The sequence below is a fragment of the Bos indicus x Bos taurus genome, chromosome 16 (genome assembly GCF_003369695.1).
Source record: "Bos indicus x Bos taurus breed Angus x Brahman F1 hybrid chromosome 16, Bos_hybrid_MaternalHap_v2.0, whole genome shotgun sequence".
NCBI classification, from domain to species: domain Eukaryota; kingdom Metazoa; phylum Chordata; class Mammalia; order Artiodactyla; family Bovidae; genus Bos; species Bos indicus x Bos taurus.
In genome coordinates this window covers 68,378,542-68,395,295 of record NC_040091.1, presented here as the reverse complement: position 1 = coordinate 68,395,295, position 16,754 = coordinate 68,378,542, and the positions used below count along the sequence as shown (strand labels likewise).

Below are 16,754 nucleotides of genomic sequence, written 5' to 3'. Positions count from 1 at the left end.
AAAACACCAGTTTGACCTTCACAGGGATGTAAAACGTCTTAAGTGAATCTACCTTAAACATCAATAGAAATGTCAATAGCCCAAAACATGTAACTGGAAGTGGGGTACACTCCCCACCACCATCTAACACTGTAACAATGTTATACCTCCCTTGTCACTCACCATCGTAACAGAAAATGCACCCATGCTCTTTATGGCACCGAAAGAGTGCAGCTTTCACCGTGGCCATATATTTCCAGTTAGTGGAATGACACATTGCCCCATTAGTTCTTCCCAGACAAGGAATTACATTTAACATTGTGGAATGCTCCCTACTAGTCCATAAAGAGATTAAGACTTTTTTTCAAAATCTTTCTGGAAATAACTACCAGGCAGTTTTACCAAGAAGGCTAGTAGAGAAGGCGATGGCACCCCACTCCAGTACTCTTGCCTGGAAAATCCCATGGACGGAGGAGCCTTGTAGGCTGCAGTCCATGGGGTTGAGAAGAGTCAGACATGACTGAGCAACTTCACTTTCACTTTTCACTTTCATGCATTGGAGAAGGAAATGGCAACCCACTCCAGTGTTCTTGCCTGGAGAATCCCAGGGACGGGGGAGCCTGGTGGGCTGCCATCTATGGGGCTGCACAGAGTTGGACACAACTGAAGCGACTTAGCAGCAGCAGCATGTAGCCTCATTGTCCAGTACTTTATGGAAGTTGGGAGATGTACAGGAGAAGAGTGATAACAAGAGAAGAGCGACCCACAGAGGCTGAGAAGTGCAGAACACACAGAGGCAGCGCCCACTGGGTGGAGGGAGCCTGCCACAGGTCCCACAGACCTGGAGTTCCCACCGGATGTGCTGCAGTGTGCCGAGACCGCCCTTGGAGGGCAGAGCAACTGTGCTGGCCACAGCGGCGGCTCCACTGCTTTGTCTAAACGGCGCTCACCTCTAGCAGCACAGACCACCCCACCTCCACAGCGGGCTACAAATGTGTCCTGGAAAAGAAGGACAGGCTATCTGGCCTTCTTAGGACAATTAGAAGCCCCTGGCTGCTTGCTGCTTAGTTGCTCAGTTGTCTCCAACTCTTTGCGACCCTTTGGATTTTGGCCTGTCAGGATCCTCTGTCCATGGGATTTTTCAGGCAAAAATACTGGAGAGGGTTGCTATTTTCCTCCTCCGAGGCATCTTTCCAACACAGGGATAGAATCCACATCTCCCATGTCTCCTGCATTGCAGGCAGATTCTTTACCCACTGAACCATCCGGGAAGCCCAGAAGGCCCTTGGCAATATGCAAATAGGCCGTTCAACGGGGATAATGCAAAGACAAATATGTTCTGATAATGGAAAAATGCCCCAGAATTGAAAATTTTAGAAATCATGCATGCAGTGAAGGAACTTCAACCTCGAAGCCAATTCACTCTTCAAAAATTACTTCTTCTCTTACAAAGCGTTCTCTTTAGTATTGAAAAAACTAAAGAGGGACTTCCTCACTGGAGGAAGACTTGGAAAAACCCCAGTCCTAAACGAAAAGCAGTGATCTTGGCCAGCAGCTTTCTGGTTTCCCCTGGCTATTATTAAGGATCCTTCTGTTTGACTAAGAATTTCTCCACCTCTCACAAACCATCTTTCTTCATTCTGTGTCCAGAAAAATCTGAACACCATGTGTTTATAATGAGCCTGTTGCTATGCACATCATTAAAACACATTACAAAAATCTTTCCTTTGAGTCAGGAGGAGGGCAGAACGGGGGAAGATAAACTCCTAACCAGAGTCCCGTTGCTGAACAGAAAAGCTGGCAAAAAGGCAGAAGAGAAGCCAAGCAAAATGGAAAAAATTATGGTGGTCCATCCTTGAGTCATTTTAACCAAAGGGGGAAAAACGAACATTTTTAAAGCCCCAAGGTAATGTATCTTACAGCTTGGAGAGAATTCTCTCCCTAATCTCTTTCCTTTTCATGGTTTCATGACTCATCCTCCATCTGTCTGTTAGTCTGTCCTCTTCACCAGCTTTTTCACACTTCTTTAAGAATATTAAGAGTTTTTTTCCCCCCTTTTATGTGTACTTCTATGTGTATTCTCCCTCTGATAACTTTGGTCTTCTATTCAATCACCACCTAAATGTTGGTTCTGAACTGTCTGTTTCATCCCTGACTCCACCATAGTTATCTTGGCATTTTTCCCTCACTTATGAAGAGGCTTGTTTTTGAAAAGTCATATCTGGGAGATGAGAGGAAACACAGTACATCAAAATTAAAGGGAAAAAAAAAACAGGGGCTTCTCTGGTGGTCCCGGGGTTAAGAATCCGCCTGCTGATGCAGGGGACACAGGTTCAATCCCTGGTTTGGGAAGATACCACATGCCAGTAAGGAAGGGCTAGGAGCAAGTAAGCCTGTGCACCACAGCTGCTGAGCCTGTGCTCTAGAGCCCGGGAGCCACAGCTACTGAAGCCCACACGCCCTAGAGCCCGTGGTCCCAAGAGAGGCCACCACAATGAGAAGCCCGCACACTGCAAATAGAGAGTAGCCCCTGCTCACCACAACCAGGGAAAAAGCCCCAACAAAGACCCAGCACAGCATCAAATAAATAAGTAAAATTATTATTTTTTAAATTTAAAAACAGTGTCTCAATTTTCTAATTTAAAAAACACTGATCATCTTAATAAAGTCAATCACCTTCTTAAACAGCATGCAATCAACATCCTTTTCTGATTTTTGGTGCATTGTTCCAAATACTATATTAACCTGCAAGTTTTCAAGGATAGAACTGTCTGAAGATCAGAAATGAAACACACAGAATGAAATATACATTAAATATATCTTCATCTCTGTGTGTTTTTATATAGATTCACACACACACACACAGAGACAGTATTAATTCTAACTTCCTTGTTCTTATTCAGAGAAGAAGCGGCTAATGTTATAGAACCTGTTTCACTCTCAAATAGAGGCAGCCAAATCACTGCAAACATGTGTTGCGTGAAAACAAGTGTGGTGGGCTCCAGACAAAGGCTTATTTTTCAAGCACAGATGGTTGAATGGTTGCCTCCTCCAAAGGGTTGTCTGCAATGAAAGACAGATCTCTAGTTCTAATCTATGCAAACATCTTACTGTGCAAGGCATCACAAAGACTAACTGTTCTGTGTCGAAGCTGCAGATCCCAGGTGCTCTCAGAAGCCCAAGTCCGTCTGCACCTGAGCCATCTGGTCACTCAGGAAACAGGGACTGCCTGGGAAGCCGGTCACTAGCCAGCTCCTGTGAGCGCTGCTGGGCCTTCGGTGAAACAGCGCTCTGGGATCCCACCCCACTACGGCTTCTCCTTGGCCACTCTGCCTGGAAGACAGTTTCAATATTCAGTGGAGCCCCCAGATGCTTCTAAAACCTCCCAAGAAGGTTCACATTCCCTAGGGCTCCTAATGATTGTTAGTACTACAGCTCTCTTCCACTTGAATTCAGCTAAATGTTCATCTCTAACATCAAACTCAGAAGTCCTGAACACTCCAAAATGTTCTTCTGTCTGAACGAGGCCTCCTTTACACTCTGGTCTATATGTCCAAAACTAAGGGTGGGTCTCAGTGAGCCAAATCTGGATCATGGTTGGTGGCCCTCAACCTTCCCAAGTATATACATTCCTTTTTTCTCTTCTTTTTCTTTTTTTGGTCATACTGTGTGGCTTATGGAATTGTGGTTCCCCAACCAGGGCTGGAACCCAGGGCCCCCACAGTGAGAGCACTGAGTCCTGACCACTGAACCCCGATGGAATTCCCTGCTTCTTTTCTTTATCCCTTTATCAATGTTCCTTTATTTACTTACAACACTTTTCTCTCTTGTTTCTCCATCTCTCCAGCATAAGTCTTTGACCTGCTCTGACACCCCTTGGCACATTTCAGTTTTCGGGCCCTTTGAGACCACAAAAATTCCTGCAATGCTGGTGCAGGGGGATCAGGGGTGGGAGGGGGAGGAGTAGCAAAAAACTCCTCTTGCAAACCCAGCTCCTAATTACAAATATCCTTTCCCACAGAGAGAAGGTTATACCTGAAATTTACATAGGTTAGTTCCAGAGTTTACATCTAAAAAAAAATGTCCTTCAAAGTTCTGAATTATTTTCAGTTAGTTTTTCTGCTCAGAGAGTCTGCTTCAAACTCCTCTGTTGAAAAACACTTCTTTCCTTCCTTATCAAACCTCTTACATGAACCAACCTAACCAAGCAAAAAGAAAGTCAAAAGTTCCTACTCTATACCTCAGGTTTTGAGATTTAAACATGCTTTGTTTCAGCTTTTATAGGCAAATATTGACAATCAAATAATGCAGCATTGTTTACTTATCTAGAAAATCTGAAACTGTAAAGAGTTTTATAGGTTAACTAATTGATTCCCAAGTCTGAATGAACATCAGAACTACCTGAGGAATATTGCTTATTTTAAACAACACATCCTTGTGATCCCCAGCCTGAGACATTCAAGTTCAGACTTCTGGTGCAGTCCTAGAATCCATATTTCGAATAAATGCTTTGGGTTAATTGTGATCCAGCAAGCCCTGGTCTGAGAATCACTGATGATTCCAACATCCTATCCAATATGGCAGTCTCCTCTTCAAGACACCACACAGGCTATTCACCCTGAACTACAGCAATCCCAGAGACCAAGGAGCCTGCTCTATTGTAAGTCTGCTTGTTCCACTTTTATATGGCTTTAATTATTAGAAACTCTGTTCTTATGTCAAGCCAAATAACCAAAGTCTTTCAACTCCTTGAACTTCATCGTTACTAACCCTAATTTTGTTATTCAGAGCTGACACAGAATTCCCTCCCCATGAGAGTTCAAAGGCAGCTACTGCACCCTTGCAAGTCTTCATCTTTCTAAGCTTAAACAATCTTTTGTTTTTTTAACTTCATAAAGCATAATTTCTGTGTCCCTCACCACTTCAACTGCTCTTCCTAAATAGACCTTACAGAATAAATCTGTCTAGAGGAACACCACTTCATTTTTTTTCTTACAGGCTGAACTTTTCTCAGTATGCATTAATTCATAGTCCATGTTTCACCCTTGACCCTCATGGTCTTGCACTTAAAGGTCCAAGAGCTATGAATCAGCAAGTATTTATTAACCTAATGCTGTGTTCCTAACACTGTATAAAGAACTCAAGAAGGATTCAAAAGCTGGAGGAAATCATCTTGATCTGATTTGACTTGAGGAGATTTGAGGAGATAATTTCTTAGACAGAAAGGACTTAAATGACATCACTCAAAAAAGCAGCACATGATGGTATATAATTAAGTGCTTCAAATGAATGACACCTGAAAGACTGATGTAGATTTCCTGGGTCAGTCAGCTCTCTCACAGCCTCTGTTTTATAGAAACACCACCTATGTAACAATAGTTTGGATTAAAAAAAGAAGAGGAGGGACACTATCACCTTAAAATGTTAATAAAAATTTCAACTGCATCCTTATTTCAGAAATTTAAAATCTAAGAAATGACACATATAATAATCAAGTAGCATACTGTTCCTTTTATCCCAGATGTCACTGGCATTGCTTCCCAAGCACTCTGAATGCCATGATCAGAGTAAAAGGCTTATAAGTAGAGAGTTTATGCAATTCCCTTCATTACTCGAAATAACCATTTGATAAGGAAACACCCCCCACCACCTGCATATTTTAACGAACATCAGTTGAAACATACTCATTTCATTCACAGAGCTGCAGACTCATCAGATCATTCAAGACTTAGGTGCAAATCCCTCATTTTACAGATGGGGGAGAAATACCATTTCAAAGACGGCACAGGGTTTCTCCCAGGAAAAGCAGCCAATGAGCAGGAGGGTGGGGCCAATCCCCAGGTCTCTCTGCTTGCTGGCTTCCTATTTCTTTGTATTAAACCTACCAAACCAAAACTCTTACCCTGTCTGAGCTTTACTCAACTCTACTCCCATCTTCAGTGACCTTGTCAATCCTCAAATCCAAAGTCGGATGATGCATTTTGTTTGGGGACATTTTGAGGGAACGAGTGGACCAAACAGCATTAGGTGGTTAATTAATTTTTTTAAATTAAATTCTAGCATATTTATTTTACTTACAGTCTCCAATTAATATTTCTATGCTTCTAGACACAAAATTCTACCTGTCTCAGGATCACTGCTACCTCACAAGCAGAAGAGGGAACCGCTGGCATGAGCTACATGGATTCAAACAAAAATTCTAAAGCTGCAAAGGGGTAAACAATCCCCAACTACCTCCCCTCTCCTCCACTACACACACACACACACACACACACCCTAAATCAACCAGCTCATCCACTTCGTCTGAAGCCTCAGTTACTCCACACCCTTCTTGGAACATGGAGAAAAGCACCTACCTTGTGGCTTCTTGCTGAAGCCATGACACATTTGGCACATAGAACATGACTCCAAAGAAAAGCAGAGGCTCATTAGCGAATTTGTCCAGATGTTTCTTCAGAGGTTTCTCCAGCTCCACCCATCGTGCTTGCTGGCTCTTGCTGAGAAACCAAAGGCCAAAGTAGTGTGTCTAGGTGAAAAGACAAGAGAGCGTCAGTTCGGGCCTCCTAAGGGGCATCCTGAGACCACTCCAGCGTCTAACCTCACCTCTGGTCCCCCAGCCCGGACACAAGGATCCAGCTTTTACTTTGGAACTTTTGAAAAAAAACCAGAGGCACACAGTACTTACTGTAAACCACCCCGAGTGTCCAGATGGCAGTATTCCTACCCATGGCTGCTCTTTGTACACGTGGGCACAGATGCACCTGCGTTAGGTAAGGGCAGTGGGTGATACCGACTGGAGACCATGCGGACTTATTCTAAGGTCTCGAGGCTGACTTGCCTGTGCTTTCGGAATGCTTCGTGATCTCACGTGGAGCTCGCTGGCAGCGGCACACACAGCTCCTGCACCTGCTGCAAAGTAACTTACTGCTCAACTCCGAAGGTGGAACCTTCTGCCAACGTCAAGCGTCCGCAGCGCAGAATGTTTTCATAGGGTACCTGATTTGAACCGAAAACGGATTCACCCTGTTTGAGCTTTAATGAAGTACCTTAAAAAACATCGGCCTCGACCACTTCATTATACATAACTGCAGCGAGTCTCTCCCCCATATTAAGCGTGGAGAGTGGAAGGAGTTGCTCTTCACAGCTGCCCACAGGAGCCCCCAGTGGCTGTTCTTGGCAGATCAGTGCGGGGGGATTTGATAGATGAAAGTGAGATTTTTCACCCTTGGACTTGAAGCCTCAACTGGTTGAGTTTTGAACAATGTGCTAAATGATTAAAACAGGTACTTTTATGCATCCAATCCTGTCTTTATATTAATTCATGCTAGGATTTCAGGATTAGCACAGCAGTCACCCCCCCCCACCAAAAAAAAACTGATCACTGCTTTTGAAGCATTCTTTTATATTTCAATTATAGCCTAGAATGGTTTACAGCACACCTGGAAATCTGCCTTCAAAGGCATGATTTCATTACAATGTTTAATTTCCAAAGGCATTTTTGTGCCCAAGTTCCCACTACAGCTGGCTGCACCCTCAACGATACAGTACATCAATCCTGTCACCACGCCACCAAAATGTGTAATCAAGTCTTGACTCTGAGTTTACTAGAAAACCAGACATATCCTTCCCTATATAAAATTGCAGATCTAAATATTCTAAAGGATATTTTTAAATGTGTGAGCTTTCAGATGGGACCGTTTCCTCCACGATGTTTCACAGGGCAAGTCAACACCAGAAATCTATGCATTTCTCGAGCAACAAAATGCCAACAAACAGAACCAAGGCTATGTTTCTATTTAAAACTTAGGCCAACTTGCTTGAGTGGATTCTGACCCTATTGTTCATTTCCAGCTCCAGCGAGTCCATTAGTTGTTCCAATGTGACTGATGATATAGAAGAAATGAAATGTGGCTGAACGGAAAGAAAATAGGCTTTGATGTCAGTTCATCTCTCAGCTTCTACACTCACTGTCTCTGTAACTGTATGAGTGATGGAGCCTCCCAGAGTCTCGGAGCTTTTTCCTCTGCGAAATGGGGATGGTGATTACCCCCATCAGCCACAGGCTGTTCGGGGCATAAATGAGATAAAGACCATCCACCATGTGCGTGGCCCACCTTACATAACTACTTCACAAATGGTGCTTTCTGTTGCAGCTGTGTATCACCACGATCATCACCCTAACTAACAAAAAAAAAAGCAGACAAGCCTCAAGCATCTTCGTCATCAGCCGCTATTGGCATCCCTGTCAACCACAGAATCAGAAAATAGAAGTTATCTGGAAATAAAGGAGAAGAGGCAGGCAAAAGCAGAAGCTGGAAGGTCTACGAGTAACATAAAAATCTAAAAGGTATAAGAAAAACATCACAAAGCAGTGTCTCCCCAAAGAGTTTCTTTAAGAGTCTCATTAAAGGTGTTTATGGGACACTGGAATATCACTCTGAAGCTTTCCGAGGGGATCTATCACGTGGGCTTAGGCTAGCCTGAAAATGAGGCAATCCGGGGATTTAATTTAATAAACCATCTGAAAAAGATCCAATGCAGTTCTGCATTGCACCGAATTCCTTCATGGAGCACAGTGCCGTATAAGGGTATTCCACAGTATTCTGGATGACTAGGAGTGAGTCTGTATATGATAAATGAGGTAATATATGTAAGCAGTGATGGGCTATGTGATAATTATTTTACTTGGAAAAGAGCCCTTTTGTAAGCCTGGGTGGAGAAAGTGAGGGCAAACTTTGCAACTGTTTTGCAGGCCAGCCATGATTTATCACCTTTCACTAAAAGCAGTCTTGACATTTGGAGGTATGATTTTATGGTCCCTACTTCACTCAAACTGTAACATTCACTCAAATTAGTAGCACTTAAACTATAAAGGGTCCACAATAACTGCATAAACATTCTATAATTGATTTTGAAAAAAAAAAAAAGGTAAGTTTTACTTCTCCTGTGCTTTAAAGACCAGTATTTTAAGTTTCCTTTTCTCCTTCCCACCCAATCATTAAACGAGACCTGATCTCTGCTCTTCAAAATAAAAAAGAAAGAAAAAACACCCTGAGAAAGTATTCCATGGAATACACATACACCCCCAGATATACATGTGTGCGCATGTGCACACACAGAAAAGGAAGGTGACGAGGTATAAGAGAATTATGGTGTGGAAATAGTCTTGAGCTATAATTAATAATATAGAATTCCAAATAACAAGGCAAACCACTTTTAATGTCAAAACCTAATCCATGGCATAAGATACTTTTGTTGCTGCGGTACAGCCTTTTCCACAAGACACAGGGTATTTCCGGGTGACTCACATGCATTTATCCAAAGAAACCATTATTTAACTATTCAAGAAATGGGGTTACAGTGCAGAAGAGGCAGATAACCTGGAGGACACAGTTTCTACCTGCTATGGCCAGAACGACCTAGTTTAGAAGTGCTGAATTCAGTTATCCACCCTATCTGACACTGTTTCGTAAAGCTCTGCTCCAAGTAACTTCTCCATTCCCACCTCACCCCTCCCTATTCTTCCTCTGCCATATGCCTGCTCTGGAGAGCTCAACAGAGGAGAAAGACCTTGTCTCCAAGTTCTTATTACCCTGCTCTATTCAAGTTCACAAGGCCGCACGTTTACTCAGCCATGTCTCACAGTGCGCCACAAGAAACAGAACCGGAACCTAACCTCTCACTCAGACTAACACGTGCGCCAGTTAACTTCCTGTGTATCATCCAAGGGCCCACTAATCCCATCCAGCCCAGCTGAGGCCACACCAGGCCTGTGCATCAGCCACCTGCCAATTTCAACTCCAGCTGAATTCTGAAAGCTGAGCTCTTCTGCTAAACAGTGCCACGCGGTTGAAGAAAACGTGGTGGATTCCGAACAGAAACCCCCTCCTCCACGACCGAAAGGATTCTACCGCACTGCCCAAGTAAAATGCCTGAGACACTTGCTTGGTTTATCTCCAAAGCACCAAACATAAGCCAGGTCCATCTAAGCCTCACAATACCTCTGTGTGAGCTCTAAATCCCATTTTATTTCTCTAGTTTTCTTTAGAGAAAAACAGCTCTGGTGCCGTGAATTCTGCAACGCGTTCACTGCAGATAAGAAAAAGAAGACAGAAGAACCAGTTCCCAGGGAGAGGAACCACATCTCTGAATCAACTGCTAAAAATGCACGACTAAAATAACAATGGAAGAAGAGTCACCCTAAACTGTCATTTTCATATGAGTAGCTTCCTGGTTTATTTGGTTTGGAGTTTTGCATATTAACAGGAAAGCATAAGTGTATGTGAGCCCACAAAAATAGGTTTCTTCAGTGGCAGATTGGCCTGTAAATCCTCCAGCGTGAAAGCTAGATCCCTCTTGTGGGATCATCAAAAGACTATAGTGAAGAAGGCCTTTAAAAACAATTTGAGATGTTTCTGATTTGCTGTCCATTTATCTGTAAAAATGGTATTATCCCCCATAGTAGCTATTAATGAGGGTAACGTTTTGTTTTTATTTTTTTTAGGGTTTTGTTTTTCTAGTTTTGTGACCAACAGCACAGCTTAAATGCTAACTGTTTATAAGGGTTACAGACACAGTTTTGGCAATTACTAGGGACCAGGGATTAAATCCAGTGATCTTATCTCAAGCATTCTGAAGAGGTAATCATCCAGAAGCAAAAGTTTAAAATACCTTGCATTAGGTTGTAAGGGTTTCTCTGTAGGAGCATATAGTTCGGTTGTAAATTAAGAAGCAGAAAGGTTGAGATGCCTCCACATAAAATATAGAGGAATTACATACAAGCATTCAAACCTTCACTGAGGTATGGAAAATACTTCAAAAGATGACTAGACACAGACTCTGAAATAGCAGTTCACGCAATTAAATTCCAATAGCTTTGGAAAATAAACCACCATACATCAGTTGGATAACTGCAAAAAACAACTTATGCACAATCAACCTCTACTCTTGGTAGTCTGGGATTTCTATAACTGACACGTCTATAATTAACAACTGGACCATCTTCATTTTCCTAGGCAATCTCTTCATAAAAGTACAGGAAAAGAAACTGCAGAGTAACACAGACCCAAGAAGCAAATCTAGCCAAGAAAAACCCCTCCTTCAGAGGCTATACCACTCACTCGAATGCACAAAAAGATGAAGACCAGGGGATTACCTCACCTACAATCTGTCTATCAAGAAAACAGACACGGTGCCAATTTACCTTACAGAATTGACATTAAGCTGATAAGATTTCACATTATAATCTTTACAAAGAGGAAACACAGTACAACATTCAGAAATCTCCCCAGCAGCCTACTCTTCAATCGTTTCTTAATCATGGTTGATTATTTTAGTCCCCTGCAAATACAAACACATCTAGATGCGTTTAAGCTGGCTATAAAACCCAGCAAATTCTGCTATTATCTCACGGGGCCAGGGAATGAGGTGTTCGAGGACTCCCATTATCACAGATAAATTTCCAATTCCCAAAAGATGAACATAAAATCAAGCCATAGCAATGTCTTTAGTGTAGGCTAGCTTTACTTTGATGAAAGGAAATGCATGTTAAGATGCTGTACCTTTACAAACTCTAGCCATTATGAAAATAGCAAAATGTGAGACGCTTCTACCATAACTTCTAGCTTTGGATAAATCAGCTTTCAGTAAAGATGAAAATACAAATTTGTAAAAGAAAAGGGGGATAACTTAAAGGATAATCACCAACGCTATGAAACGGTTATGGATTTTTTAGGCTCCTTTAAAACCAGGACTCTTATTCCAGCCTTAGAAGAGACCCAAGAGTTATCAAATTCATCCTTCCACAAAGTGCTGGATTTCCTAGTAAAAAAGTTTTCTGTCTTGAATAGAATATGGCCAGGAAGAATAGTCTCAAGTACTTTTATTATTTATCTCTCTTTAATTTATTATTTTTTAATTAAAGTGAAAGTGAAGTCGCTCAGTCATGTCTGACTCTGCGACCCTGTGGACTGTAGCCCTACCAGGCTCCTCCATTCATGGGATTCTCCAGGCAAGAATACTGGAGTGGGTTGCCATTTCCTTCTCCAGGGGATCTTCCCGACCCAGGGATGGAGCCCACATCTCCCACATTACAGGCAAATGCTTTACCCTCTGAGCCTCAAGGGAAAAAGTATAGTCAATTCTCTACCATATGCAAAAACAGACAGCCAGTGGGAACCTGCTGTCTAGCACAGCTCTGGGCTCTGTGACAACCTAGATGGGTGGGATGGGGGTGGGGGTAGGAGAGAGGTCCAAGAGGGAGGGGATATATCTATACAAAGCAGATACACTTCATTGTACAGCAGAAACTAACACAAATTTATAAAGCAATTACATTCTAACAAAAATAACTCAGGAAAAAAAATGTAGTCAAGATTATTCCTAAAGGAAGTAATTCCAGCATATTTTTACATTTTATTGTAATTATTTATATTCCTTATTACTATTAAAGTGGCCTCCTTGCTTTTCTTAGAGCAGCAGTATTTAGCAGAAATATAATGTGAGCCATATACTTAATTTAAAATTTTCTAGTAGCTACTTTAAAAAGTACAAAGAAGTAAAATTCAAATTTCAATAAATTTTATTTAAAATGGTCATTCTAAGTATTATGCTTTTATTATGCAACTTCTTCCCTGGGTCTTTCCTGGGTCGGGAAGATCCCCTGAAGGAGGAAATGGCAACCCACTCCAGTATCCTGGACTGGAAAATCTTACGGACAGAGGAGCCAGGTGGGCTGCAGTACATGGGGTCACAACGAGTCGGGCTCGAATGAGTGACTAACACTGACTTACTTACTTATGTAATTAATATAAAAATGATGAATGAGATTATTTTAACTTTTTGTCATACTAGATATTCAAAAGTTGCTGTATATTTTATACTTACTGCACATGTGAGTTTAAGCTAGCCACACTTCAAGCGCTCGATAGTCACATGTAGCCAATGGCCATCCTACTGGACAGCACAATCTGAAATTAGTAACTGTTCAAGGAACTGAAAGATTTTGGCTCAGTGGTAGATCATAGTTTCTATGACTGCTGCTGCTGCTGCTGCTAAGTCGCTTCAGTTGTGTCCGACTCTGTGCGACGCCATAGACGGCAGCCCACCAGGCTCCCCCATCCCTGGGATTCTCCAGGCAAGAACACTGGAGTGGATTGCCATGTCCTCCTCCAATGTATGAAAGTGAAAATGAAAGTGAAGTCGCTCAGTCGTTTCCAACTCTTATCAACCCCATGGACTGCAGCCCACCAGGCTCCTCCATCCATGGGATTTTCCAGGCAAGAGTACTGGAGAGGGGTGCCACTGAGCCACCTAAAAATGCAACAAGGAGACTTATGAAAGGGAGAGACTCCAATCTCTGGAGGGGCCTGGGTAATATCTTTTTTATTAACTTTTTATTTTATACTGGACAATACTTGATTAACAATGCTATGTTAGTTTCAGGTGTACAGTAAAGTGATTCAGTTATCCATATGCAGCTATCTATCCTCTTCTGATTCTTTTCCCATTTAGGTTGTTGCATAATACTGAGCAGAGTTCCCCGGGCCACAGAGCAGGTCCTTGATGGTTGTGTGCACATGTCCATCCCAAACTCCCTAACTCCCCTCCTCCCACCATCCCCATCTGGCAGCCGTAAGTTCCTTCTCTAAGTCTGTGAGTCTGTGTCTGTTTCTGTTAATAAGTCCACTTGTATCATTTCTTTTCAGAGTCCACATATAAGCAATATCATACGATATTTCTCTTTGTCTGATCTGAGTGGTTTGTCTTGCCAAGGAGACCACTGTATTGAGTGGTTCCTGTGTGCCCAACACTGTGATACAGTGGCAATTTTGCAAAAACTAACTCACTTAATCCTCTCAACAGCTCATGGAGGCTGCTACCCTTACCATCTGCATTCACAGATGAGAAAACAAAAGCACAGGGTACTACCCAAGATCACAGAGCAAGTCAGTGACAGAGCCAGGATTCAAACTCGGACAGTTTGGTTCAAGTTCACATTCCTAGCCACTAAACTCTGCTGTTCTCCATGTTTTTATTTTTCAAATATGAGAGTTAATCATAAGGCAGCATTGTTTTTAGCTATTTTTCTCCCAATCTAGGGCAGTTATTTTTCAAGCCATGTGGGGGGTGGGAAAGGCACAAGGAGATGGGACTCCAGAAAATCCTATCGATCCCCTCAGCAAACAGAGCAGCTCCATCTTATCTATTGGAGTTCCACACAAGATTTTATTTGGGGGTAAGGGAAAGGGTAAACTCATTGATTCAAATATATTGTAGCTGTATTATCAGAATTCTAAATTTTCTGAGCCTCCTGTATCTCTCAAGTCTCCTCCTTAATAAAAGTTCCCAGTCAGAAACTCATACCTTTTTTTCTGAACTCATTCAAAAGAATTAAATTTTTTTTTCTTAAAGGGTTCATTTTATTTCCTCTTACCAGGTTCTTGTTATGTCTAATTGGCATCTCTGTGAGAAGGGAAAGGCAACCCACTCCAGTATTCTTGCCTGGAGAAGCCCACGGACAGAGAAGCCTGGCGGGCTATCGTCCATGGAGTCACAAAGAGTCAGACACGACTGAGTGGCTCACACTTGTGCTCACTTACTTCCTCCGGCCACTCCAGTCCCCATCATTTTCCTACCACTTGGTTCTTTCTTATAAGGCAAGGTGCCTGTGCCATGCTTCAGCTTGGAATCTTTTGATGGCTTTCTATTTCAAGGCAGTGTTTTATTCCCTAAAGGAGTCAAAGAGTATTTATTAGAAGGCTTAAATAACTGTGCAACACCGAGCTCAACACATTTTTTTTTTTTAACTGTAGGACTTATGAGAGTGTTTCTCAAAGCATCTTACCACGGCCCCTTTCTCTGCCACCACACATCCCTGGGAATTAGAACAGTGGAGTCAGGACCATAAAAGTGGACGGCAAGGGTAGTCAGTCGCCTGGCAGGCTTGTAAGAAGCACTAAATGAGCTGATCAACAAAAGGTGCTCAGCATAGCACACGCTGCATTCAAAGGTGGTGATTATTTTAATTATTTTCGTGACACATTTTAGGAACAATGTCCTATGGGATCTGTTAATAGTTAAAAGTACTTAGACACATCAAACCCTTCAAAAGTGGTCTCCACCTATCTGCCCACCTGCTCCTTCCTCTCCTCCATAACCCCTACACACACACACACACACACACACACACGCACGCACGCACACAGATCAGTACAAATTACCCTCTGCCCTTCCCTGAAAATTCCATGTTCTTTCCTGTTTCTATACCTTGGCACAGGATGTTCCCTTTCTTTGTTTCTTGTTTTTCCTATTCTCTCAGTTCTTGGGGTTTTGGGAGCACGGACCCTGTCATATTCTGCTTCCCCAGGAGATAACTGTTTACTGATCACATGAACCAGGCCTGGGAACCGAAATGGCAGCAAAGCCGTGCACTCAAAACCAGATTTGACCTTCGAAAAGTTTACCGTATTAGTTCAGGGATTTTTGAGAACAAGCCCACGGTTCTCCTTGCTTGGCCCTGCAATAAACCTTTTTTTGGCCCCAAACTCAGACATGTCGGTTTGGCCTCACTGTGTATCAAACACAGGAACCTGCATTCAGTAACACAGGAACCTGCATTCAGTAACAGGAGGATGGAGTCATACAGGACACCGTCAAACGCCAGCAGAGAGACAACGAGGCCTTTGGTGACCCAAGGTGCCTCAGGATGACCTTTCATTTTGCTGGAAGAGGAATATGTGTTTAACCCTAAAACACGTATCCTTTTTCATTAACGCTTGAGTATATTTAAAAAATCACTGTTCATTAAAAAACAAGTTTACCATATGGACAGAGATCATTGTACATTTGCCAAAATCCACAGAACATACAACACCAAGAGTGAACCCTCAAGTAAATTACAGACTTTGAGTGATAGGATGTGTTAATGTGGGTTCACTGACTGTAACAAAGGTGCCACCCTGCTGTGGGGTGTTGATCATGGGGAAGCACTGTGGGCGGGACACTGTGCTTTCCACTCAAATTTGCTATAAACCTAAAACTGCCTTAAAAAATACAGCCTATGTTTTTTGGGGTTTTTTTGACCACAGCATGTAGCTTGCAGGGTCTTAGTTCTCCAACCAGGGACTGAACCCGTGTCCTCTGCCATGGAAGCATGGGGTCCCAACCCCTGGACTGCCAGGAAATCCCCTACAATGTTTTGGGCTTTTTGTTTTTGTTTTTTGGGGTGCATTGGGTCTTAGCTGTGGCATGTGAACTCTTAGTTGTAGCATGTGAGATCTTGGTCCCTGCCCAGGGATCAAACCTGGGCCCCCCTGCACTGGGGGCGCAGAGTCTTAACCAATGAACCACCAGGGATTCCCCCCTAGAGTCTATTTTTAAGTTATCTAATACAACACCAATTGTAATTAATGTATATCAAAATTGAAATAAAAATTTATTTCATTTTCTTAATACAAAGCTGAGAAGGCAATGGCAACCCACTCCAGTACTCTTGCCTGGGAAATCCCATGGATGGAGGAGCCTGGTAGGCTGCAGTCCATGGGATCACTAAGAGTCAGACACAACTGAGAGACTTCACTTTCCCTTTTCACTTTCATCCACTGGAGAAGGAAATGGCAACCCACTCCAGTGTTCTTGCCTGGAGAATCCCAGGGACGGGGGAGCCTGGTAGGCTGCCCTCTATGGGGTCGCACAGAGTCAGACACGACTGACTTAGCAGCAGCAGCAAACTATAAAACATGCATGTTTTATGCCGATTTACACACGGATGCTTA

The 16,754-nt window shown here is 42.7% G+C and overlaps 1 protein-coding gene across 1 annotated transcript in view; it reads right to left on the bottom strand.

The window, feature by feature from the left end:
- The window catches only part of PTPN14 (protein tyrosine phosphatase, non-receptor type 14), a 196,240-nt gene that overhangs the window by 105,372 nt on the left and 74,114 nt on the right, over positions 1-16,754 (bottom strand). The window contains exon 3 of the mRNA XM_027565607.1: positions 6,336-6,505. Coding sequence (XP_027421408.1) covers positions 6,336-6,505 — 170 coding nt within the window. The remainder of the gene's footprint in view (positions 1-6,335; positions 6,506-16,754) is intronic.